This window comes from Prionailurus bengalensis, chromosome E2, assembly GCF_016509475.1.
Source record: "Prionailurus bengalensis isolate Pbe53 chromosome E2, Fcat_Pben_1.1_paternal_pri, whole genome shotgun sequence".
NCBI classification, from domain to species: Eukaryota; Metazoa; Chordata; class Mammalia; order Carnivora; family Felidae; genus Prionailurus; species Prionailurus bengalensis.
The window spans coordinates 299,380-324,459 of record NC_057352.1 but is presented as its reverse complement, the minus strand read 5'-3'; the positions used below and the strand labels follow the sequence as shown (position 1 = coordinate 324,459).

The 25,080-nt window shown below is 55.7% G+C and overlaps 3 protein-coding genes across 7 annotated transcripts; 1 reads left to right on the top strand and 2 right to left on the bottom strand.

Moving 5' to 3' along the window:
• Positions 1 to 327: 327 nt before the first annotated feature.
• LOC122494655 (zinc finger protein 324A-like) lies at positions 328 to 9,379 on the top strand. Of its 5 annotated transcripts, XM_043600002.1 has the most exons (5): positions 328 to 1,085; positions 1,203 to 1,363; positions 2,579 to 2,708; positions 3,037 to 3,153; positions 3,562 to 9,379. In XM_043600002.1, the coding sequence occupies exons 3-5, from the start codon at positions 2,585 to 2,587 to the stop codon at positions 4,998 to 5,000; spliced, it is 1,680 nt and encodes a 559-aa protein (XP_043455937.1). In that variant the 5' UTR covers positions 328 to 1,085; positions 1,203 to 1,363; positions 2,579 to 2,584; the 3' UTR covers positions 5,001 to 9,379. The 5 variants fall into 5 exon arrangements, with proteins under 5 accessions (XP_043455937.1, XP_043455936.1, XP_043455940.1 ...); XM_043600001.1 differs by lacking the exon at positions 1,203 to 1,363; XM_043600005.1 differs by lacking the exon at positions 1,203 to 1,363 and having other exon boundaries at positions 3,037 to 3,201; positions 3,601 to 9,379.
• A 94-nt stretch (positions 9,380 to 9,473) lies between these two features.
• Positions 9,474 to 16,703, bottom strand: SLC27A5 (solute carrier family 27 member 5). The gene is made up of 10 exons (XM_043599992.1): positions 15,716 to 16,703; positions 15,213 to 15,422; positions 14,691 to 14,849; positions 12,709 to 12,833; positions 11,701 to 11,895; positions 11,531 to 11,621; positions 10,591 to 10,789; positions 10,252 to 10,349; positions 9,924 to 10,054; positions 9,474 to 9,837 (listed from the first exon to the last, which is right to left on the bottom strand). The coding sequence occupies exons 1-10, from the start codon at positions 16,392 to 16,394 to the stop codon at positions 9,661 to 9,663; spliced, it is 2,064 nt and encodes a 687-aa protein (XP_043455927.1). The 5' UTR covers positions 16,395 to 16,703; the 3' UTR covers positions 9,474 to 9,660.
• Positions 16,704 to 17,619: 916 nt separating this feature from the next.
• ZBTB45 (zinc finger and BTB domain containing 45) lies at positions 17,620 to 24,153 on the bottom strand. The gene is made up of 3 exons (XM_043600018.1): positions 23,773 to 24,153; positions 20,352 to 21,633; positions 17,620 to 18,491 (listed from the first exon to the last, which is right to left on the bottom strand). The coding sequence occupies exons 2-3, from the start codon at positions 21,631 to 21,633 to the stop codon at positions 18,235 to 18,237; spliced, it is 1,539 nt and encodes a 512-aa protein (XP_043455953.1). The 5' UTR covers positions 23,773 to 24,153; the 3' UTR covers positions 17,620 to 18,234.
• Between the last annotated feature and the right edge of the window lie 927 nt (positions 24,154 to 25,080).

The following is a 25,080-nucleotide window of genomic DNA, read 5'->3' as shown; positions in this document are numbered from 1 at the left end:
CATTAAAAACATTGTTTTAATGTTTATTTATTTTTGAGAGGGATATATATATTTTGAGAATATATATGTTTATATATTTTGAGAGGGAGAGAACGAGCAGGGGAGGGCAGAGAGAGAAGGAGATTCAGAATCTGAAGCCGACTCCAGGGTCTGAGCGGTCAGCAAGGAGCCGGAGGAGGGACCAAACTCACAAACCCCGGTATCATGACTTGAGCCGAAGTCGGCTGCTCAACCAACTGAGCCACCCAGGGGCCCCTATCAGGCTTTGTCTTTATTTTTTATTTTTATTTTTATTTTTTTCCCCCTTCACGCTTTGTCTTTAAGCCCGGTGCCGGGGTCGCCTCCTGGGACCTCAGCAATTTCCGCTTCTGCGCGTCCCGCGTTAAGTCTAGTCCGCCGCGTGGGCGAGTGTCTAGAGCCCAGGACCCCGAGCGCAGGACGCCGAGCCGGGCGATCGCACACTTCACTCCCCGGGATCCACGGAAGCTGGGGAGCCCCTGCGGGACTCCATTTCCCAGCGCGCCGCGCGGGGATGCCTAGACGTTGCCGCGGATATCAAGCGGGGCTCCGCCCACGCGGGACGGGAACTGCGCTTCCCAGAAGCCGCCGCGCGTGCGTCCGCAGCGTGCACTGGGCCTATGAGGACTTTCGGGGGCTGGACTTCCGGCGTCCCGGACTGTCACTTTGCTACCGGGCGTTGGGCCACACCGGTATTGGTGAACTGGAGCGCCGCGAGCCCCCAGGCCGGTTTCTTAGAAGGTTTGGAGACCCGAGGCGAGGGCTGGGAGGAAGACCCGAGCGGTGGGCCGTCTCGCGCACGCCCTGGTTGCGGGCGACGGTCGCGCCCCGAGCCTAGGCTTCTCCGTGAAGAGCCTGGGCCGCTCCACGGGGCTGTGGGGCGGCGCCCCGAGTCACGTGCTGTCCGACCCCGGGACGGCGGGGGAGGCGGCGCCCTGAGCGACCCTGCCTTAGACGGCCCGGGAGGCTGAGACCAGGAGCCGGCGAGTCCGTGTTGTCCGTCTCTTTCTGCGAGTCCCCAAGTACAGGTTCTGATGGCGACCGCGGCGCTGACAGACCGGGCCCAGGTGAGTAGAGGAAGCGTAAGGCTCCCATCCGCCCGGATCCCTCCTCGAAGGACCCGATCCTCGATGCAGGGAGAGACTTTACCTGCACGTTTTGTCTCCCCTCTCGGTTCGTCCTAGGCCCCGGCGTTCAGGCCAGTGGAGCGTGCACGTGTGAGATCCCCACTTCTGACAGCCAAGGGAGTGAGGTGTAGAAGGAAATTCCAAGCAGAGGGTCCCGCACGTGCAAAAGCTGGGAGGGGAAACTGAGCCTAGGTGGTTCCGGAGCTGAGCTTCCTGACGTGAGCATGGGAGAGAAATGGCAGGCTTGAGTTGCATCGGGGGCCATGGGATGACTCTAACAGAGCCTGGATATGCTTTAAGTTAGAGACTTTAAAGTAACCCACCGTTTGCTTGGCGGAGAAATGACGCAGAGGGGGTGGCTGTGTGCAGGGAGCAGGCAGCACCACAGTCCAGGTGGCCGAAGACGGCACCCGCTGCACACGGGGCCAGTGGAGATGGGAAAGTGGCTGGATCCTGGAACGATCTGATGTCTCAGGTGCGGCGTGTGAGCGAGTGCCCCGAGTGGAGCACAGTCCCAAGTGTTTAAGCCGAGCACCCAGGAGAATGGAGTTGGTGTAGACAGAAACAGGAATTTGAAGGGAAAACAGGTTTCAGAGTAAAATCAGGGAGTCTGTGATGTCCCAGAGTGGAGGTATCATGTGGACCTGGAATTGTAGGTGTCCAAGGACAGAGTCCTGGTATTTGGAACCAAGGCAGGGCCTGGGAATCAGACTTAGGAGGAGGGAATAGCGTAGATTCAGCTAGGGATGGGTAGTGCTCCAGGGAGATGCAAAGAGGCTGGTGGCCCCTGGGGCTCTCAGGGGAGGTCTGGCAAGTGGCTGAAGGGAGGGTTTTGGCCAAGGAAATGGGGGGCGAGGAGCACATGGCTATAGAGGGAGAGGGGAACTGGCTTCCTGTGTGGCGACCAGACTCTTGGGGCCAGTCCTATAGTGACTGGAGGGGATTAGCCGGTCCTTCAGGCTGAAGGAGCAGCCTTGGAATGTCAGGCAGGTTCAGCAGAGGCGGGCATCCCTATGGGGATGGGAATGTCTCTTGGGTCCACAGCTAGGACTTGTACAGTTGCTAATTACAAGAACAGGTAAGGGCGTGGCACGTCTGGAGAGGGTCATCTTGTGCAAAGACTGGAGCATGAGTGGACACCTGGGCCTGCCTTTGGAGTGGCAGCCATCTGAAGGCCATGGGCTTGCTCTGGCTGCCTTGTATAGAGTGGCTAGTAGGGAGTCTGAGAAGACCTGTCTGCCCTAGACAGGTAGGGTGGAGGGGAGGCGAGGGAAGTTTCGTCTGCAGAGTTGCAGAGCCCTGGGGTGGGGCGGGGGGGGAAGGTAAGCATCTGAGGGACACTAGTTGGGGTAGCCATTGGGACAGGGAGGCGGGTCCTGGGTCCCACAGCCAGAACTTAGATTGTGTCTGCCTTCCCCTGCCCACTCTTGTAGGGCCTGATGGCCTTTGAGGATGTGGCCGTGTACTTCTCCCAGGAGGAGTGGGAGCTCCTGGACGCAGCCCACGTGATGTTAGAGAACTGCCACGTGGTGTTAGAGAACTTTGCGCTTGTGTCCTCGCTGGGTAAGGCCCTGGGTTTTCCGTGGGAAGCTCAGTCGTTGCCAGCACTAACCCCTTCTCTCCTGTTGGCCTGTGAGCAGCCTCACACCATTTGGCTGAGTGTCCCTGTGCCACTGTGGTGCCTGTGTCTAGGCTCGGCCCCTTTCATCTGGTGCTTCCAACATGGTTCTCCTCACAGGGACCATTGAACTTTTCCTGTGAGTCCTGCCCTGCAGTGAGGCTTCAGATGACACCATCTATGTCCCACTAAGCCCCTCACCCCTGCCATCTCTTGGGCAGTAGGTTGTCCTGAGCTGGGCCTGGCCCCTCACTTGCTTGTGTTTTCTCACAGGACTCTCTGCCTCACGACCCCGGGTGGTCCTGCAGCTTGAGCGTGGCGAAGAGCCCTGGGTTCTCAGTGGGACAGTTGTGACACCAGCCAGGAATGCTCAGAGAAAGCCCAGCCCTGGTGAGTGGGGGCTCAGAGGGTGTGAGCTTGGGGCTAACCAATGGCCAGGCTTCTGTCCCCCGTTTCCCTGCTTTCCTGGACACTTTCATCTCCTGCTTCCGGCCTGCCTCCCTCCTGTTTTCCTACCATCAGCCTCTCCTGGTGGCTCTGGCCTTGGCTTGCCATTCAAGGGGGAGCTCCCAGGGTACCCCATTCCAGGCACTGGGGCACAGCCTCTATCTAGCAGGTCTCTCCTGCTCCTGCCCTCATAGAGTTCACCATGCTAGGGAAGAGGCAGTGGGGAAATGGGGTTTGTGAGTAAAGCTTATAGGATTCGGTAGCCTCCAGCAAAGGCCTACCCACTAGGCCCATCCTGATCACCCCATCTTGGCCAGGATGACCCAGGATATACCATTTCTATGCCTTCAGGTCCCTGTCATCTGGCATATGACAAGGTTGTTCCTGAAGCAGCTTTGCCAGTGACCTTCCAGAATGGCTCCCTTCCAGCACCTACCTTCACAGGCACCTGCGAACGTGGGAAAAGCTCAGTGGGTTGGCAGGGCACCTCCCTCTCTCAGGAGAAAAAGTCCACAGGCGTGTCGGTAATCTATTGGGAAAGGCTCCTGCTGGGTCCTGGCAGCGGGGAAGCCAATGTCAGTCTGCGGTTAACCTCTCCACTGAGGACTCCTGAGGATAGCCCACCTAGGGAGAAAGTCCTCATGAACCGCCCCATGCCAGACAAGCAGCTGAGGCCATATGGGGGCCAGAAGCCATTTGGGCAGGATGGCCCTGGAAGAGGCTGCCCCAAAATTCCAGAATTTGAGGCTAGTCTCACCTCTGGGGAAAGAGAAAAGGGTGGAACTAGCCTCAAGCCTCATGGACTCCCTGCTAGCCAAGAACCCCCTACCTGGGATCAGCTGGGCAAGGCCCTCCACACAGGCCCCAGCTTCCTCTCCGGGGAGAAGCCCTTCGAATGCAGGGCGTGCACCAAAGTGTTTCTGAAGAGCTCTGACCTGCTCAAGCACCTGCGCACCCACACTGGAGAGCGGCCATACGAATGCTCTCAGTGTGGCAAGGCCTTCAGCCAGACATCACACCTGACGCAGCACCAGCGCATCCACAGCGGTGAGACACCCTATGCGTGCCCGGCCTGTGGCAAGGCCTTCAGGCATAGCTCCTCGCTGGTGCGGCACCAGCGCATACACACCGCTGAGAAGTCCTTCCGCTGCAGCGAGTGCGGCAAGGCCTTCAGCCACGGCTCCAACCTCAGCCAGCACCGCAAGATCCACGCAGGCGGGCGGCCCTACGCATGTGCTCAGTGTGGCCGCCGTTTCTGCCGCAACTCGCACCTGATCCAGCACGAGCGCACACACACGGGTGAGAAGCCTTACACCTGTGCCCTTTGTGGTGCCGCCTTCAGCCAGGGTTCCTCCCTCTTCAAGCACCAGCGCGTGCACACGGGTGAGAAGCCCTTCGCCTGCACACAGTGTGGCCGCGCCTTCAGCCACAGCTCTAACCTCACGCAGCACCAGCTGCTGCACACTGGGGAGCGGCCCTTCCGCTGCGGGGACTGTGGCAAGGCTTTCGCCAAGGGCGCAGTGTTGCTCAGCCACCGACGCATCCACACGGGTGAGAAGCCCTTTGTGTGCGCACACTGTGGTCGTGCCTTCCGCGAGCGCCCGGCCCTGTTCCACCACCAGAGGATCCACACGGGAGAGAAGCCCGTGCGGCGACCTCGGCGTGGGGCAGGCCAGTGCCCCCAGGCCAGGCCTTCTTCAGGGGCACCATCAGAGGGCACTCTGGGCAGAGTAGCTGGGCCCACTCCCACCTCAGGCCCACCGGCAGTTTCAAAGCCTGCTGACGCCTGAGCTCACAGCTCCAGCCTCCCCCAGGCTGTGGGAAAATGCCCTTGTTCCCTGCACATTCTGGAGAAGCCCTGTGCGTGCCCTGTGGTGCCATCTGCACATGGTGACGATATTTGCCATTTCAGCACCAGCTCACTCCAACTCTAAGAGATCCGACTACAGAAAGATCAGGGGGATGGACGTGGAGGCTGGGACTTTGGTGGGCAGAGACTGGGCAATCAGAGTGCCGCTTCATGCCTGTTATGACTGTGAGCACTCAGGTGAGGAGGGGAATGCTGGAATGTTGGGGAGGCAGTCCTAGGAATTTCTGACGCCCGCGCACATACTGGCCAACAGGCTGGCCCTCAGGATATTCTCTCAAGACCTCAGTTCATCAGAGGCTTCTGGGAGCAGGCCCAGTGGATAGTAAGTCAGATTGGGGTCTGGTGTTGGCCTTGGGCTCTGAGCCTCAGTTTCCACCTCTGGGGAAAAGAAAGGAAGAGAGAGGGAGAGAGATTCAGGCTACAGAGGGTATTTGCAGCACCGTGACAAGCAGGATCTCGATTAGGGCCAACATGTGCCAACTGCCAGCCCTGTGAGATGGCTACTATGGCTGGTATCCCCACTTCTCAGTTGAGGAAACTGAGGCAGAGAGTGGGAGTGTGCTGCTGCACAGAGCAGAGCCCAGGACTTAAATCCAGGTCATAGGCCCAGCTCATCTCTCTGCCCCCATGCTCTGGCACTCGTGCTCTAGTCTGCCAGTGTGAAGGCTGGGCGATGCCAAGCCTGGTTTCCTGCACATGGCAGTCCCACAGGACGTGGAGGAAGTAGAGGTGGAGGTCCCTGGGGTGGGAGGAGGGAGACAAACATCAATGTGTTCATTCAGGTTTCACCCAAGCCTCAGCCCTGGCCGTGCCCTGTTGTTACCAAAGTCACCATTACAGGGGTGTTTATATCCCCACTGCCCTGGTGAGAGGTGACCACGATAACAGGTTGGAGGAGACCAGATGGGACTACTTGTTTCTGCAGGGTCAGTGGGCAGGTGCCCACCTGTTCTCTTCCCTCAGTTGTTGGAGTGGATGTACATTGTGTAAATCCCTGCACAGCACTGTGGAAATCCACAACCTCAGTCTCCTCCAAGCCTCTAGTCATGGTTCAGAAGGGTTTAACAATAACATCTTTTTTTTTTTTTAAGTTTATTTATTTAGGTGATCTTTACACCCAACATGGAGCTTTAAGTCACCACCCCAAGAATATGAGCCAGCCAGGTGCACCTAACAACACAATTTAAGTATGATCATCACAGAACTTTGAAGTCTTGCCTTCAATTCATGTCCTTTTGAGTGTCCAAAGGGTAGAGATGAAATTTGCCTATTTCCCAGTGAGGTGCTAGGACGTATCTTCTTGGCAACCAGAGGTGTGTGTGTGTGTGGGGGGGTGTTCTAGGAGACTTGGGCAAGGTGGACATCGTGAGGCTACCCCAAGTCTCAGCTCTACCAGGAGAGGAGTCTATGGATCCAGGCTTGGGAATCTGAGGCAAGGTGGTTCTGTAGTCCCATCACCTGCAAGGTCTGGCAGCCATCTGCCACACAGAGTGAGCACAGACATGACATTTCCCTCACTCCCCACCTGCCAACAGTTTCAGACCCATCTTCCACTTCTGGAGCCTCACAAGTCCTACAAGGAAGGGAGATAGGTTGGCAGGGAGAGCTGTCTTGCAGCATCTGGCTCTCCGAGATCCTTGGAGTGCAAGTCCACTGAAGTAAGCCTCCTGGTACCCTGTAGGCTTCTGAGGAACTGCCCACCTCTGCTGTACTCATCCTCTCTTCTCTAGTGCACACTCTGGTCTTATCCCCTCCACACCTTCCCCCAGATTCACCACCACGAGGGAGCCTTGATTAGGTCACAGACTCAGTCTGCACAGCTGTGAAATGCAGACACATCCCCCACTCTAACTGATAGAGAGCTTTCTGGGGAAAGGAGCAAAGGCATGTGTCAAACACCTAGTGAGTATTCAGCAAGTCATATACAATCTTTTCTGCATCTTTTTTTTTTTTTAAGATTAAAAAAAAAAAAAAAGGTTTACTTTTGAAGAGAGGGAGACAGGATTGGAAGCTGGCTCTGTGCTGACAGCAGTGAACCCGATGCAGGGCTTGAAGTCACAAACCATGAGTTCATGACCTGAGCCGAAGTCAAACGCTCAACCACCTGAGCAATGTAGGTAGCCCCAAGCTTTTCTGCATCTTGAACTGAAGTTCCTGGAGCTGTTTCCAACCTAATCCCTCCTGATCCCTTGAGCTCAGCCTGTTCCTGCCCATCTCCCCACTAGTCTCCTTCCCACCTGTGTGGTTGGCTCCTGCTATCACTCATTTACTCCACCCTCCTCAAATCCACGCCTCCCAATGCCCCGGTCTGGTCAGTGGCTCCCATCTGGATCCTATGGAAACAACTATGATCACCTGCCTTCCCCCATGTCTTGGCCCTTACATTGCCCTCTTCCAAACTAATGTGTTCATGTTGGGCCCTATGCTGCCAGACTGACCCCTCTGCTCTTAACCTAGAGCTGGCTGTGGCTTCCCTGGCTTTCTGGTGCAAGATGGATAAAACACATCTTACTTGGTTCAGAAACCCAATGAATCCACAAGTAGGAGTCTTCAGAACATAAACCTACAAATAGGAGGATGGAGTAAGAGGTGTCAGGAAATGGCATTCTGAAGCTAGAATCAGATGGGCATGGGTGAGCTTTCACTGATTTAGTGAAAGCCACATACAAAGTTGGCACTGGGGGAAGTGGAGGGTGGTCCCTTCAGGCTTATGCTGCAGAACTCCAGAGGACTTGAAGACAGCAGCTCAAGCCCTGAGCCCACTTGGACTATATACATCATAGAGTTCTTCATGACCACTAGACTATACCTAACAGCTCCCACAATGACCCAGGTGTCACTTGCAGTATCTGACCTCTCATGGCCTATGTCATCTCAGTCTTGATACGCCTACATGTGCCCCAGCCTACAACACCCATAATGGTCAGGTGTGATTCCTGCCATGGAGAGGGCACAGACCACTTCACTGAGGATTAATATGTGCTATTCCCCTTTTCCAGGTCTACAGGTCTTAACATCACTGGGCACCACCTAAAGCCCCTGACATGGGTGGAATGTACTAACCAGAGGTTCAGTGCCCTCAAATTCCTATCTGCATTTATCCTAATTCCAAAGAAGCCCTTCCAGTTCTTCAGACAGTGAGGACTACACTTCCCCTAGGCTTTGCCACTCATGACAACATCTTTCCCTTGGCCTACAGTTCATGGTTCCCATAATGATCAAGTAACATTTAAAGCCCCCAACACAGCATGCACTACTCTTTTCTGAAACTAGCAAAAGCGTGTACCTGCCTACAGTGCCCAGAGAGCTCTTCTGGCCCCTAAGACACTGGATTTCGTTTACCAGAGGGCTCTGGACCTGTTCCACATCCTTTTTGCAGGTGCATTCTTCCATGGATGCTCTTTTTCCAGTTATTTGCCCACATTTCTTGGCTTAGCCTGATGTCCTTGTCATACTGCCATGATAGCACATCTTACATCCTATAGACCATATACTTATCTGTTTTGCCTGAGGCTAGCCTCATCTCTCAACCCTGGAATGGCTTCAAGGCTGCTGAATCCTATCACACTTCTGGCCTTGCCCAGACAGGGCCATTCCTTGAGGCTTGTCAAGATCCTTGGTAGGGAAGCAGGGGGAACCCTGAAGCAAGGTCTCTGGAGGACAGTAGGCCCTGAATTCCTCGCTTGTATCTCCATCCACTGTTGGGGAGGAAGAATTTCCTCTGCCCTTCAAGGTCTCTCTGGCTTGTCTAAGAATCAAATTGACAAGAGATATGTTAACAGGAGAAAATCTAATTTGGTATATATACAGTGTGCACACAGCCATAAAATTCCAAAGACAGGCAAAAGGAGGCATATATCATACTAAACAGAGAAAGGTGTAGGGGTCCATGACTGCAATAGGAAGAAATGCAATTTAAAGGAAAATGAAAGGGACGCCTGGGTGGCTTAGTTGGTTGAGCGTCTGACTCTTGATTTTGGCTCAGGTCACAATTCCAGGGTTCTTGATCAAGTGCTGCATTGGGCTCTGCACTGAGAGTGGAGCCTGCTTGAGATTCTCCTGCCCCTCTCCCCTGCTGTCTCTCTCTCTCTCTCAAAAAAATTTTTAAAAGGAAGATGAAAAAGTAAATATTTGGGGGGTGGGCATTCAGAAACAGGACACAAGAAATCGATTAAAAAGGCCTTCCTTGGTTCCTCCCTGTCATAATGTAGTTATCTGTGGTGATAGCTCTCTTAGAGCAGATCCTCTATCAAATCCTTTTAGACAGTTGTAGGAGAGATAAAGAACTCCTGAGTCTGCCGGGTTTTTATTGCTTTTATCATAAAATCATCTTTATGCCAAAATGGCCCATCTTAAGGGCGCCTGCCCTTAGACCTACACACGCAGACATGTGTGTACACATCCAAGTTTATTCTCACTCCACTACTGGGCCCACAGTTATCTTACTCTCTTCAACTGGGGTTATGGCCAGGCTGCGATTCATGATAACCCTCAGCAGATTTGTGGTGGAGAGGATCCTGCCAATATGAGTGGTAGTCTGCACTGGGCACTGCCACTTCAGATGTGGACAGGCCAGATGGTCAGAGTCTCCAGGTTCCATTGCACACGGCCTGGTATGTTTCCGGTGTCAGGGGCTGGAAGGTCTTAGCCTGGTTGTCCAACACGAACAAGGGGTCAGCAATGACGCCTACATTGAAGCCCTCACGCACCAACCGGGACTTCACCAGTTTGAACGTGCTTGTGATCTCCAGGGCGTCCTGCAGGGACAGTAAGCATAATCCCTATTGTGAATCCCTGGCCAAGACCTCCCCCCCCCCCCCCACTTCCACCACCCTGGGCTCACCTGGATACGGATGAAATGGGGTGCAGCATAGGCAGGGAGCCAAGTGCGTATATGTTGGTACATCCTCCGACCATCGAAGGTCTGGCCTGGGGCCAGCCGCACAGCAGCCATCCCCACCTTGCCCTCACAACCTGAGAAGCACAACAGTCATTCTCCACTCACCCACCTCACAGTGCTCATGGCTGACCCTCTTCCTTGGCCCATCTCTTCTCACTGGCTGTGCCCCTGCAGCTCCCCCACCTTTAAAATCTGGATAACACCCACAGACAAAATCCAGATAAAATCTGGATAAAGCTTTTGGAGGTTTAATGAGTTGAATCCTCCACACCTGGTACAGAGACGCCGTAGACGTTCACCTCCTGCAAGAAGTCCACAAGGGATAAAACGCTCTCCACCTCCCGCGTAGATACGTTCTCACCTTTCCATCTGTGGGGTTGAAGCCAATGCTTGTGACCACAACCCTGGCAAACAGGATGTCCCGCCTCTTGCCCACCAAGCCCCTCCTCCAACGAGATCTGATTGCCGGCTCTGCCCAACTCCTCAGGATCCTTCAGGATCGGGAAGCCATCCCCCTCTGGAATCCGGAAATCCCGCCTCTTCGGCCTGGCTCCCTCAAAGAATCGGGGAACCCGGGCCATCCGCCCTCCCAGTTCCCTGGGGACCCGACCGGAAGGTGTCCCCCAGGCGGTCCCGAAAGTAAAGGAAGCCTTCTCGGTCCATGGCCAGCACGTCTCCAGTGTTGAAGTAAACGTCGCCCCTGCGCCGCACATTCCGCACCAACTTCCGTTCCGACAGCTCTCGTGCCCCGCGGTAGCCCAGGAAAGGGTGGTGGCCCACTATCTGGGTTAACAGGAGCCCCGCCTCCCCTGGGGGTAGAAGCAGGAATTAGGGCATTAACAATGGTAAAGAACCTCAGGAGCCCACTAGCCCCCAGCCAGGAGGTTTCCAACCATGATGGACTCCATCATCGAGATCCTGCCAGAGAAGAGACAGAAAGAGACCTGGAGTTACAGAGGGAGGGAGAGACAGAAGGAGGCATTGGGATGCCTAGACAAAGGATAACAAGCAGGGCACCTGGCTGGCTCAGTCACTAGAACATGTGATTCTTGATCTCGGTGGTTAGTTCCAGCCCCATGTTGGATACATGAAATGAGATTACATGAAATGAGATAAGATGAGATGAAATATAAAATCTTAGAAAAGAAAAAGGATAACAAGGGGTAGAGGAAGGACAGAGACAAATGGTGCTGGGAAGAAAGAGATATAGCCAGGACTGTGTAAGACCCCCAAGAGAGAAGACCCTAGGAGAAGATATTGACAAGAGATTGATGCCTGGGAAGACATGACTTCCACTGAGAGCTCAAGAGAACAACTCAAATAGACACCCAGAGACCCAGCAGAAAAAGAGATTGAGGCAGGGTAGCTGGGCAGAACTGAGAGGTAGAGGGTCCCAGGCAGTAGTCAGACAGGCCAAGGACAGGTTCTGGGTGAGGCAGTAGACACCACCACAGAGCACTGAACTCAAGGCTTTGGGCAACTTGTTCCAGTCAAGAAGCAGATGATCCCCGTCTTTCCCACACCCAGGGAAGGCTTCCTGACCCTCGTACCTAGTCCCACAGGGATGCAGAATCCCTGACTGTCTCTGACAGGCTCCTCAGCCTCCGTGTCAAATTGTACAAGCTCAAAGGGGGACAGCATCTGAGTGGGGGATGGAGAAGGGTCAGCAGAGGTCCTGTGAGCTCAGCTTCAATCAGGGCCACTGTCCCACCCAACCCACTCGAAGCAAGCAGCTCATCTTGCCCAGGGCCCCACAGCGCCCTGGATAGTTGACGAAGCCAATGTTGCCTTCCGTGGAGCCATAGGTTTCCAAGATCCGAATGGGGCCAAAGCGCTGCTGAAAGGATTCCCACACATCTGCTCGGAGTCCATTGCCCATTGCCAAGCGGATTGTATGTGTCCGGTCCTCTGGTCGCTGCAGGAACATCCCAAGAAGAATGAAGAGGAAGTGACCTCAAGTGTGCCCAGGAACCCTTACCTACAAAGTCTATCTTTCCATCTTTCCGTCTTTACCTGGGAGGTGATTGGAGGGTCTATACCTAGGGCATCTACCAAGGGTTCTTACTTGGAGTCTGTACTTGGAGGGTTACCTGCAGAGGTTACCTGGGGGGAAGTTACCTAGAAGCCTTACCTGGAGAGATACCTAGGGGTGACTGCAGGGCTAATCCAGGTCCTTACCTAGAGGAAATATCTGGGATTTTATATAGGGGTAGTACCTGGAACTTTTACCTGGGGGAAGTTATCTGGAGGGGTTACTCAGGGGCCTTTCTTAGAGGTAAATTGGGGAGTGACTTGAAACTTCACCTTGGGGAAGGTGATACCTGGGGGCCTTATGTGGAGCATTCTACCTGGGATCCATACCTCATTGCTGTATAAGTTCACATCTGGTGAGTTTACCCTGAGCCACCCCCTGTTCTAGGCTCTTTATATATGTTTTATTCTCACAGATATTCCCTTTGAATTATTTTCCCCATTTTCCAAATGAGGACACTGAGGCTGCTGAGAGAGGTGAAGTCACCTGCCCAAGGTAGCACTGCTGATCATCAAAGGAGCCATGATTGGAAACTTTGTGTGAGATTCATCATCTGTGGCTGTTACCTGGGGAGTTTTACCTAAGGGACCTTGCTTGACTCCTGTATGTGAATCTACCTGAAACCTTTACCTGGTATGACATCTGGGATTTCATACCCTAGGTGTTCACCATGGAGCCCTAATCTTAGCACCTCACCTGTGGAGTGTTACACAGGTACCGCAGGACCTCGCCTACATACAGGATCACGGTCACACCATGCTGCCGACAGTCATCCCAGAAGCAGGAAGCAGAGAACTTGGGCGCCAGGACACAGGTTGCTCCTGAGAGGGGAGAGAAGAAAGGGTTTCAGGTCATGCTTCCATGCCACTGTGATAAGCTGCTCTGATCACATGACTGTGACCCTCTGAAGCACAGGTTTTGGAGCCGATCTGTGTGTCCCTGGTGGAGCCAGGACTACCTGCATGAGACGAGCATAGATGGGCATGGGTTCGAATCCTATCTTCAGAATGTGTACCAAGCTCAATGCTTGGTACAAAGTGAGCACTGCTAAGTAAGGGCTATGGATATTAACCATTAATGATTATTAGAAATGTTTTATGAATGTCATAAAGGTCTTCAAGAACTGGTAAAACCAGGGGGAATGTTGATAGGGAGTTTTCCAAATAAAGCTCCCCAGTATATAAATCATAAGGTTGTACACCTGAAACTAGTGTAACATTGTGCCAACTATCAATCAATCAATCTCCCCTATTTATCTTAGCCTCCCTAAGGTAGGATAATAGTTATGGGCTGCCCTCAATGTGATGTATTAGGAAGTACAATGCACCCCACCAAGGTTCTTGCCAACAATAATTGAACTGAATCTAATAATTGAACTGAATCTAATATCTCTAGAGGGAATTTCCAGGGGAGGGGCACCTAGGTGGCTCAGTTGGTTAATAGTCCAACTCTTCATTTTGAATCAGGTCATGATCCCCCATTTTGTGAGTTCAAGCCCCACGTCAGGCTCTGTGCTGGCTGTGTGGAGCCTGCTTGGGATTCTCTCTCCCTCTCTCTGCCCCTGCCCATTCCTGTTGTCTCTATAAATAAATAAATAAATAAATAAATAAATAAATAAATAAAACTTTATAATCTGCAGGGTAAAGAGGAGCAAAGAACAAACAAGTACTGTGAGGGGACTTTAACTGTAAAAAGACAATTAGACAATTGGGAAAATTTGAACATGACCTGTGCATCAGATGATATTAAAGTTACTGTTAATTTTGTCAGGTGTGATATCACTATGGTGACAGGTTTTTGTTTTTTTTTTTAAGCTTTATGTATTATTTTTGAGAGACAGAAAGAGATAGAGTGCGAGCAGGGAAGGGACAGAGAGAGAGGAAGACACAGAATCTGAGGCAGGCTCCAGGCTCTGAGCTGTCAGCACTGAGTCCAATACGGGGCTTGAACCCATGAACCATGAGATCATGACCTGTGCCAAAGTCAGATGCTTAACCAACTAAGCCACCCAGCCACCTCTATGGTGACAGTTTTTGTCATTATATATTAGAGATACATACTGATATACTTATAAACAAAAAGATACAGTGGCTAAAATTTGTTCTAAAATAATCCAGAAATGAAGAGGGGAATTATATATGAAATAAAACTAGTAACATGTTAACAATTGTCAAGGGTGGATGAGGATATGTGGGATATCATCAAACTATTTTCTCTACTTTTGCTTACTGTGTATATTTGAAAGCAAAATGCTGATGGTGGCCGAAGCTGGGTGGTTGGGTACATGAGGATCATGTAGAAATATCTAAAAATTTGTATGTGTTTCAAAATTTTTATAAAAAATTGAAAAGAAAATGTTAGAGAGGTCCCAGTCTGAATTGCTAATCAGGTGTCCAGGATGATAGCCCAGTGGAATTCTTGGTGAATACCTACCCTTCACTGACTATCCCAGCATTCATACCACCTCATTACCTTCGGACCACAGCAAAACCATTAGGGACTGTCTAAGTGACCAAGTTTCTGTCCAAGTAGCCCTGGGGCCTGCTATTGTGTGTCCCTTATCAAAGGTGAGAACCTTGGTGCTGGGTAACCTGTGGGGACTTGTCACCCTGAAAGCCCACTCTGATATTGAGTCTGGAGGTCCCATGGATTGGAGAGGTCTTCAGAAAAGGTCTTACCAAGCTCCAGGCAGCCAAGAATTCCAAGGATAAGCCCCATCACATGGTACAGAGGCAAGACTGTGTAGACCACGTCATCAGCTGTGACCCCACCCAGGGACAGCATCTTGCACATCTGTAGCAGCCGTTCCTGTGTGACAATGGCTGGCTTTGGGAGTCCTGGCGAATGGAATGGGAAGGGTGGGTGGTGAAAGGACAGTACAAGAGGGACCAGCATACAGGAGTGGGTCTCTGTGGTCAGGTCTGCAGTGAGAGGCTTGAGGCTCTTAGAAGGTGGTCAAGTATGGGGATTTGAGGGTGGGCTCAGGGAAGAAAAATTCCAAATTTAGTGGCTGTTTACTGGGCAGAAGCAGGATTCTGGCACTGACCATTCAATTCACACTGGGGATCAGAGTTCAGGCCAGGTGTCACAATCAAAGGGCAGGATGGGTTTCAGAGGTCAAGTTTGAGGCACATGTCAGCTTGGGGTCACAGCAGCATAAGGGTTCAGAGGTCAGGGCTAGAGTTGCTGGGCACCCTCACCAGTGGTCCCTGAGGTGTAGATAAACAGGGCAGGGCTTTTTGATGTGATCCGAGCACGTAGGTCAGCGGGCACAGGGTCGGTGGGTGCAACGTCAAGAGCAGCCCCCAGAGCCCCCACTCCTGGGGTGGGGGAGGAGTGGCTGAGGTAGAAGCATCGGATGTTCTCTGCCTGTAGCTTGGGAAGGACCTCTTCCAGATTCTCCTGGAGGTCTGCAGGGAAAAGAATTGGGGAAAGGCCCATATCTGACATCAAGAGGGGAGACCCGAGACCGAAAGATAGGGGAGAAGAGTCTACTGCAAGCAATACAGAAAGCAGACCCCAGAGAAGAACTTTTGCATTCTTATGTAAAGAGCCCCATAATTAGTATTTGTTGGCAAAAAGGATCGAAACAGACGTGGTGAAGAAAAAAGTCAGCCCCCACCAGGACCACTGAACAGCAGTTCTCCAAGTCTGTCCCCTGCTCCATCCCCCTCTGTCCTCTACTAGCCTCTGAGGTCCTCACCTGGGTCCACCACCAGCAACCGAGCCCCAGAGCTCAGTACGGAGTGTAGTAGGGGTGCCCCCCGGGCATGTGGATTAATCCAGGCGACAGGGCAGCCCAACTTAGCCAGCCCCAGCCACAAACCTAGGGCCGGAATGGTCTGGGAGGGCAGCACTAGGAGGGCGGCAGGCTCCCCAGCAAGCAAGCCTGTGAGGCTGCCCAGCTCGGCCTTCAGGGCCCACACTGCCTGGCATGCTCTCTTGTCCAGCTCCCTGAAGGTGACCGAGCGGCCCCCCGGACCCTTCCACACCAAGGGCGCCCGGTCCGGCTGTGCTTGTGCTCGCCGCTCAAAGGTATCCACAAAGGTGTTGGGCGGCCGGCGGCTCATGCGCGCCTTGATGTTTAGCCCCAGGTGGAGGATCCTGAAGATGTAGGCCAAGTCTGCAGGCAGCCAGCGCAGCCCTGGGGGTGGCCGTGCAGGTAACACAGCCAGCATGAGTGCCGCGGCCACCAGACTCAGCCAGTGGGGCATCCAGGGGTAGAGCCAGGGCCGCGCCAGCATGGCCAGGCCGAGCAGCACACAGAAGATAGAGTCCCCCAGGAGCCAGCGCAGTGCCAGGGCCACCGCAGCAGGCCATGCGGACTGTCCCAGGCCCAGCAGCAGCAATAGTAAAAAGGCCAGTCGCAGCCAGACGCCCATCGCACCTGCTCCCTTCTCAGAGAAGCTTCCACAGAATGGTAACTTCTGCCAGGGGCTGCCTGGCTTTGATCTCTGACCCTTCAGCCCCACCCCCTAGCGGTAGCCCAGGAGCTGTTGACTGCGATGCTCCCGCCCTCCGGACTCTACCCCCAGCCATTTTGGACCCGTTTGTTTCACTGTGCCTACCTCCTACCAGGTACATGGCAGGCACCGAGTAAATACTTGAATGAACAAATCCAGTGCCTGAATGCAAACCCAGTTCTGATGTCCCCATCCCCACCCATGGGCTGGGCCCTATGACACTGTGCTTCACCCCCCTGGCATGGATGAGGACTGTCTTCGGGGTTCAGGAGGCTGAACTCCCCCTTCCCCTGGGGAACATGGGCAGGACAGTTTATGAATGGTTGGACAGAAAAGCCTTAACCCTTCACCTTTGGGAGGCAGTCACAGAGGGGGAGCTCAGAAAGGCGTTGCCATTGACCCAGGAGCCTACAGGTCAGGGCGGAGCACCACCCTCCAGCTCAATCCCCTCTCCACCTGCTTCAAATCCTTGACAGGTGCCGCCAATGCTCTGGAGTAAGAAGAGTGACGGCTTTCTTGGCTGACAGCTGAACTGATGCGGGGTCTTGTGACACTGCTTCACTACTGGGTATCAGTATCTTCAGCTGCCCAGTGGGCAGCCCAACGGTCCTGGCTGCTGCTCCCACCTCCTGCCTGGCACTTCAGAAGTTACTGGCTGAGGCAGGTATCCTGGGGCTCAGATCCCCACATGGTAGCCTAACCCCAAAGACTCCCTGGACCCCCTCAAAAGTAAGGTGCTCAACCATCGTGCCCATCAGAATGGGGGAGGGGAAGACTCAAATCCAAAGGACCTTGAGATTCTGGAGGTGGGGGGCTGGTGAGATCTAGGGGGAAGGGCCTCAATTCTGCATCTTGGACAGCAGCAGCTGGGATTCTGAGGGTTTCCCACATGTGGCCTCTCTCTCCCAGACCCATCTCAGGCCTGGCCTACACCTCTCCCCACAGGGCAAGGGCTCTAGAAGAGTCAAGCACCAGTCATTTGTGCATCCCACACCCTCCCTGAAATGGCCAAGCCTACCGTCCTGTCTCTGCCCAGGGAGCCCAGTAGGTGGCAGCAGTGTTGCCCAGAGCCGGGGGCACTGAGTCCCGACTGCCACAGCCAGTGTGTGATGGACAGAAACGCACCCATCTGGGAGCTCAGAGCTTCCGGGTTTCGGACCCATGGCCCACAGTACTTTATTAGAGAGCAGGAGTCCCGAGGCCCGACCCCAGTCCATGATGGGTCCACTGAGCCCCCTTAGACACCAGATTGAGGGAGGGGTAGTTCGGGGTGGGGAGCCAGGGTTCTTACCCAGCTTGACACTGGGGCAGAGAGGAGCAGCTCCAGAACCCACACTCACGCAAGGAGTCAGAGCCACAAATCTTGGGCCTGGCCCAAGGGTCTGAGCGCCCAGTTTAGGCTGGAGATGATCCAGTTCTCAGGGATGGTCGGGTCTCTGACCAACCCCATCCCCAGCCTGCCACTATCAGGAGGGTCCAAGTACGAAGGAGTACAGTAGTAAGGCAGGCTTAACCCCTGGTCAGGTCTGGAAAGAAGGGTGGTAGCAGAGGGAGGGCCTGCGCTCTGGGGAAAACGTGGTTTGGTAGTGGGAACGTGGTCAAGGCGTCTAGGCAGGTGTGAAGCGGCTCGGCAGGGGTGTTACCGGTTCCGCAGTGGTCGTGGCCTAGTTCCACAGGAGGTCGCGGACCTGCAGGGGTTGGCCTACAGCGCGGGAGCGTGGTCAATCCCGCGGCAGGCGTAGCCGGGCCCAGGCCTGGATCAAGGTGCAGGGTGCGCGGCCAGGTGGCGCTCCAGCAGCGCGCGGTGTGAGAAGACCTTGCCGCAGGCGGGGCACGGCGCGCGCTCGGGCCGATGCGTGCGCATGTGCACGTTGAGTGAGCTCTTCTGCGTGAAGCGCTTGGCGCAGACAGCGCACTGGAAGGCGCGCACGCCTGTGTGCGTGACCATATGCTTCAGCAGGTAGTCGCGCAGCGAGAAAGATCGCCAGCACACGGCGCATTGGTGGGGCTTCTCCCCTGTGGGCGACAGGGCATGCCGCGCACGTATGTCATCTGGGAAGGAGCCCCGGGGAGCCTTTGACGGGCAGGGACTCCCCTCTCCTCCCAAACTGCCCATCAACCCTGAATCCCCCTGCCCTTAAGGGACACCCCTTCCACTCCCGGACCATTCCTCACTCCTGGACCTTCCGGCCCAACAGGGAACCCCTCCCCACCCCCGCCCCTCCCCACCCCACCCTACCCCCCACCCGGCCATGACCCAGTATGTCTCCCCACTCAGCGGGGATGCCGCTTTCCCGGACCCTTACCGTAATACCAGGATACCACCGTCAGGGGCCCTCAACTCTAACAGGTATCCTCCCAACAGGGAATCCTGCTGGTCTGGGACATCGTTGCCTGACAGGACTGACCGCTGAGGTCTCCCCCACCTCCAGGAACCTCCCTTCCCCTAACTCCTGCCATGCCCATGGAGCATTCTGTACTTTGATCGCTGGCCACCATTCTGGTAACAGTCTGGCAAGGCCCAGCACACTTACACTGTGAGGGACGCGGGCATACCTGCCCGGTTCCTGCTGGAAGCCCTGTTGCCCAGAAAACCCTTGTCTGCTGGCAGCTATAATGTACCTGGGGTGCCAGAGTAGGCTGCCCCCTTTACCCTGATCAGAGAAGGGGGAGGCTGGCTGTATTGGCCCCTAGATTCATCAGGTATTAACAAAGAAAAACAAAACAAAACAAAAAACCCACCTATCTCAGCGGCAGAGGGCTGCAGGGCAGTGCCTGGGCAGGGAGTTCTCCCAGACCAGGCCTTGCACCTGGCTAAGGCCACATGAAGCTGGCAAATCTTGGCTGGTACTACCTTGGGGCCCCTGACAGCTCTCCACAGGCTACATCTATATCCTCTCTCCTTCAACCCCAAGACAGCCAGGTAGAGATTTAAAACTAAATCACATCTCACTCACTTCCCACTTCAGATCACTGATGCCTTCTCCAACATTCACAGTGAAATCCCAAGTTCCTGGCCCTGCAGAACTCCCCACTCCACTCCTACAGGTGTTCCAGCCAAACCTTTGCTTTTCCTAACAACATCCAGTTTGGCCCTGCAAGCAGTCTTTGACATTCCATACCCTTGTCCTCTACCTGAGCCTCTAGGGAGCACCCTGAACACCCTGTGACACATCCAGGACCTGCCAGCCACCACCTCAGCCCCTAGCTCCATAATCTCCAGTGCACCATCTAGCACACTCTCTACCTCTCCCTGAGCCAGTAAAGAGCCACCTCCCAGACACTCCAAGGGTTTAGGGGTACTCTCAGTGATCTTCGAGGAGCTCCCCTTTCCTCCCTCTGCAGCTGTGGGGTCCCCACACTGCAGCCCCATCTCCCTCCAGCCGCGATCAGGCCACCTCTCTGCCAGCTCCGAAGGCTAGGCCGGCAAACCCACTCTCCCCTCACATCCAGTGCCAGTCACAGGACCCACTGACAGCCAGGGAGACCAAGGAGACTCCCCTACCTGGCCACATATTCCTGCCAAGGCTCCATCCCTCCTGCCCATCCCAAGCTTCTTCGTGGTGACGAAAAGCTCCACTGCCAGCTTTCCAAAAGCTCTGGGCAAGTTCCTGCTCCTTAACCTAGCCTGAGGATTCTCCCTGCGCCAATACACTGAAATAGGGGTTGGGCAGGAGAACCTGCTTCTCCATGTGGATGGGGTTTCCCCTCCCCCCCCCCCACATCGCACTTGGGGCTCAATTTCCAGGTTCCACTGGGGTCAAGAAAAAGCAACATAACTACATGAGTGCCTCCACCCCACTTGCCTAGTGCCCAGTCACCCCTCAGGCTTGAATCTCCAGTGACCAAAGGGCTCAGAGACCCATCCTGGCTCACCCGAGTGGATGAACATGTGCTTGGTGTAGTTTTTCCGCGAGCTGAACGTCTTTCGGCAGTGACTGCACTCATAGGCAGGCGGCTCGGAACCCGGGGCTCTGGCAGGGGTGGCCGAGGGGGCCGCAGCGGGAGCGGTGGGCGGGGCTGGGGCCTCCCCCGGCGGAGCAGGAGCGCTAGGGGCCGCATCTGGCTGGAGTGTGGGATAGAAGGCGGAAGGGAGCGCAGGAGTAGGCCCCGAGGGTGCGGGAGGAGGTTGCGCAGGTGGCCCAGGAGCGCCCAGATGAAAGGGGAAAAGTGAGACAGGTGGCCCCTGGGTCTTCACGCCTGGGGCTCGGGGTCCAGACAGGACACAGTCAGGCGGGGCCGGCGTCTCGGCGGGACAGGCTTCCGCCGCGGTGCCATCCTCATCTTGCCAAGCGGAGACATAGCTCTCGGGGAACACATCCTCGGCCGCCGAAGCGCCCCGAAGAAAGTCCCTGCCGGCGCCGCCATAGTCCGAAAGGCCGGCGGGTGCGGGCGGCTCCTCGCACGCGCTGTCAGGGGCGGCGGTGAGGAAGCCGGCAGCGCAGTCTGGGAAGGAAGGGGGCGCTTGGCCCTCTCCTGGGCCGCCGCTTTCGCCGTCCTCGCCGTCGGTTTCATCATCGGTGTCCTCCTCGCCGTCACCGCCGTCGTCTGTGGCCGCGGGTAGGGAGGGGTCGACTTCCGACCCCTCCGCCTTGGTGGGCGCAGTGGGCGCCGGCAGCTGCAAGCGCGCGGGCTGGCGCTGCTTGCGGCTATGCGCGGCACCGGGGTGGCCCGGAGGGCGCGCGGCCAGCAAGTGGCGCAGGCGGTGGCGTAGCTGCGCAGGTGCAAGAGGTGGGGGCACGGGCGTGGGCAGGGGCGCGGGCGCGCCGGGGACCGGGGCTCGGGCGCGGGCGATGATCTGGGTACACTCGTCTATGACCGTCTGGATGCGCAGCACCGACGCGGCCGTGAGCACCTGCAGCGCTTCGCCTTGTGCCACTACAAGCGAGCCGCTGTAGAGGAACTCGACGAGCTGGCGCACCGTTTGCGCCGGCACCACTGGCGGCACGCGGATCTCGGAGTGGCCGAGCAGCAGCTTGTCCTGGAAGAAGGGCGAGCCGGCAGCCAACACGCAGCGGTGGGCACGCAGCGAAGCCTCACGGATCCGCACAGTCACGTCGCAGAAGTGACCACCCAGCCGCTGCCCGTTGAGGGTCTCGAGCAGCGAGCGGGAGAAGTTCTGCAGGTGTATGTGGTGCACCGCCTCTGCTGCAGCCATCTGTACCGGATTAGGGGGGGGGGGAAGGTCAGCCAGGGCCCCCCCCTCCCCGCCTCATTGTCCCTGCCCCTTGAGCCCTTATTGCGGGGCAAGGCCCATGGGCGCACCACAGTCCCAGCCCTTCCCAAAAGGCCCCTCGAGCCCTGTTCCCATATACAGGACTACCCCCAACTCCCACCCCCAGACTCCAGGACCTCTGCAGCTCCACCTAGGAAACTCCCAGCACACCCCTGGGAGAAGGTTGGGAATACCAAATATCTGGCTCCCTCCCAGTCTTGCTTACTGCCCAGCGGAGGGTCCAGAGCTCAGCTTCCCCTATACTGGTTCACACCCTCCTCGCCCTAACTCCAGTATCCATAAACCTTCCCCATGTCCCCCTTCCAGGGAGCAGCTCTGTGGAGAAGAGGGCAGGGATGCCCATCCCGAACTGGCTGTCACACCTTATCCACTCCGCATCAGGGCTGGCTGTGATTCCTCCCACTCTCAGCTTCTTTTTGATCTCCCTTTACTACATCATCCAACCTTGGAGCATTCAAGACCCTGTGGAGACCAAAGTCTGTTGCCTCGGAATTGGGTTATGTTAACTAGTGTATACAGAGGTCTTCACGGGGGGGGATGGCACGACCTGCCTCCTGGGCTAAGCGTTTCAGGGTGTGCGTGGTCACAAAGGGTTGAGAGTAAGTTGGGCATTAGCCTGGCAGGCATTCCACAGAAGAAAAAAATACAAGGTCTCTGGCAGACCCCAACGCAGCAGGTAGGGGAGGTGCCCCCTGCAGCCTGGTGCATCTTGGAATCTTGATATAGCCTGGAGGGCACAAGGTGTGGGTGTGGTGTAGAGAGGGGGCTTGTGTGGACTTTGAAGAGTGTGTGATTGGGAAGGGAAAGGTGGAATAGCAGCGGCCTCCAGATCAGCATGTCTGAGCAACCCGGATGATTCTTGTCAAAACTTTAGCTTCCTAATCCCAGCACTGCCCACGCTCAGACACCAGAAAGGGGAGGGGCTACCGCTCCCCAGGGGACTCTGGGAATCTGAGAAGCTCTGATACTTCACCCGTCATCACTCATCAAGTAGGCACCATGCTCACTAGGCTAAGTTTCCCCTCTACCAAACAAAGATGGGTTTGGCTCATCCTGTACCCAAGCCACACACAACTCTAGTCTAGGGGAGGACAGTCGGGACCCAGGTCACACCCTGACACTCACTCTCACTCCACCAGCCTAGCTCAGGTGGGGTCACACAGCCCTGGAGTGTGGCTTCTCTTAACCTTCCTGGTCTAATGGGGTCTCAGACTCACCCCCTCTGGCTCTTCTTACCCAAACCACCTTTCCTCTTCTGGGTCCAGACCCCTCCCTTTCTTGTATGTTCTATATCTTACCCTCAAATCACTTCGCACACCTCCACTGCCCCGGTACCATTGGTGGAGGCTGATGGGAGTCATTTCCTTGTGTTCCTCCCCTCTCGGTCTATTCCCCCACGCGACAGCCAGAGGGAGCCTGTTCAGACCTGACAGATCGGGACCCTCCTCTGCTCAGAGCCCTCCATGGTGATGAATTAATTCTTGGCAATTCGTCAAAAAAGCCAAGTCTTTGCACATATCGTTATCTATGCCACAGCACTTTTCCCCGTCTTTATTCACCCACCGTCTAAAGACCTTCAAATCTGTGTCTGGGCGACTGGGCAGAAACCTGCGCATCAACCCATACGGCTTGAAGCCTGCCTTTTCCGACCCACCTCCACCCTGCTCCCGGTCTGTGATCTCTCAGTCCAGACGCAGCAGGGTCTTCTTGGCGCCTCAGAACAAAGGCCCACCCTCCCGGGTATGGCGCCGCATTCTCGCTGCCACGCCTTTGCCCACGCCATGCGCTTTGCTCCAAGCACTCTTTCCCATACTCTGCTCCATTGCTCGCTCCCTACCCTAACCCCAAAGCCCCCTCTCTGATCCGCTCGGGCTGCCCCCGCTCCAGACCCGGCCAACCTGTATTTCCCGCCTCCGCGTGCTAGCCAGAGCCATGCCCCCATCCTGCAGCGCCCCCTCACGTCCACAGCGTGCACTCCAAACCTAGCGCCGGCGCCCTCCCCTGGGCACGCCCCGGCCTGCCCGCCGGCCCTGCAGCAGGGGGATGCCCGCCCGACCCCACCTCCGGCTCCTTCTCAGGCACCAGGCCGGGACTTGGCCTTCTCCCGCTCACCACCGCCAAGGCCACACTTTCAGGCTGCGACGCCGGCGGAACCGAAGTCCGCAGCCGCTGTGGCGCAGGGAAGCGCTAGGTCGGAGCACGTTTCCGGTGTTTCTATGGCGATCAGCCGCCGCTTCAGGCCGGTAGGTATTGCACTTCCTGCTCTCGACCGAGTCGCAACTAAAGTCGCCGAGGCTCGGGCTGCGGGGCAGCAAGGAATGTCTCGGCCAGGACACGCTTCCGGCGTCGCCCTAGGGACTGGGATGCGCCGGGGCCTGCGCTGTCAATCTGCGGGCCACGCCCTCGTGCGCTCCCGGCTGTGTAGAGCTGCTGCAAGGCGACAAAGGCTGGGAAGGCGGTCTGAAGCACTAGATGGGTCTCGGCTGGTTTAGACTCCATTGCGACCCCAGGTGGCGGCCTTCTCCCCAGAGCAAGAGTGGAGGCAGGAGTAGGGCTCACCCCTGGTCCATCGGACTCCAGCCCTGCGTGGACTGCAAAAGAGATATTCCTGCAGCCGAACTCCACACCTGCCGGTAGCTACGAGTGGAATGAGGGAGCAGACACCACCCCAGGCCCTGGCTCCCATCTTCCACCCCTTCCGCCCCTCAAGCCTGTGTCCCAGGTAGAAGGTGGAGGCAACCTGTCTCTATGACCCTTACCTCCTCACACACCCACCAGGCCCACCCGCCCCAGGGCGAGTAATGAACGAACGAATGAATGGATATTGAACTGAATGCCTTCTGCACTCAGCGCTCTGGGACACACCTCAGAATATAAGGAAAGTGGGGGTGAGATGGATAGTACATCTGCCAAGACCGTGGTGTCCAGCCAGACTCCAAAGATCAGAAGTCACTTTAGGGGACAGGATATGTGGGAAGAGTTGTGTGGGCAGAGGAAACAGACTGGTCTGCAAAGACCCTGAGATGGGGCTAGCTACCCAGGACACCTATGAACCAGGCTGGATGGTGAGACTGGAGTGGTGGGCTGGCCTAGCCTTATGCTTTGTTCCTGGGGTCTAGAGGCAAGGCAGGAGGACGTAAAGGTCAGAAGATTTCCCTGAGACCTCAGTGGACCCCATGCCTTATGCAGCAGGTGTGGGGTCCAGCATGGGGGGAGGGGTGCTGACTTAGCCTCCAGTATGGGGACAAGATCAGAGGACCTGCCTCCCACCTTGGTCAGCTGCTGGGCAACTGTATTGGGCACATCTATAGATGTGTTGAAGTTAGAAGGATTCCAGGGGATTTGAAGCTGGAGGGGGGCATGTGACAA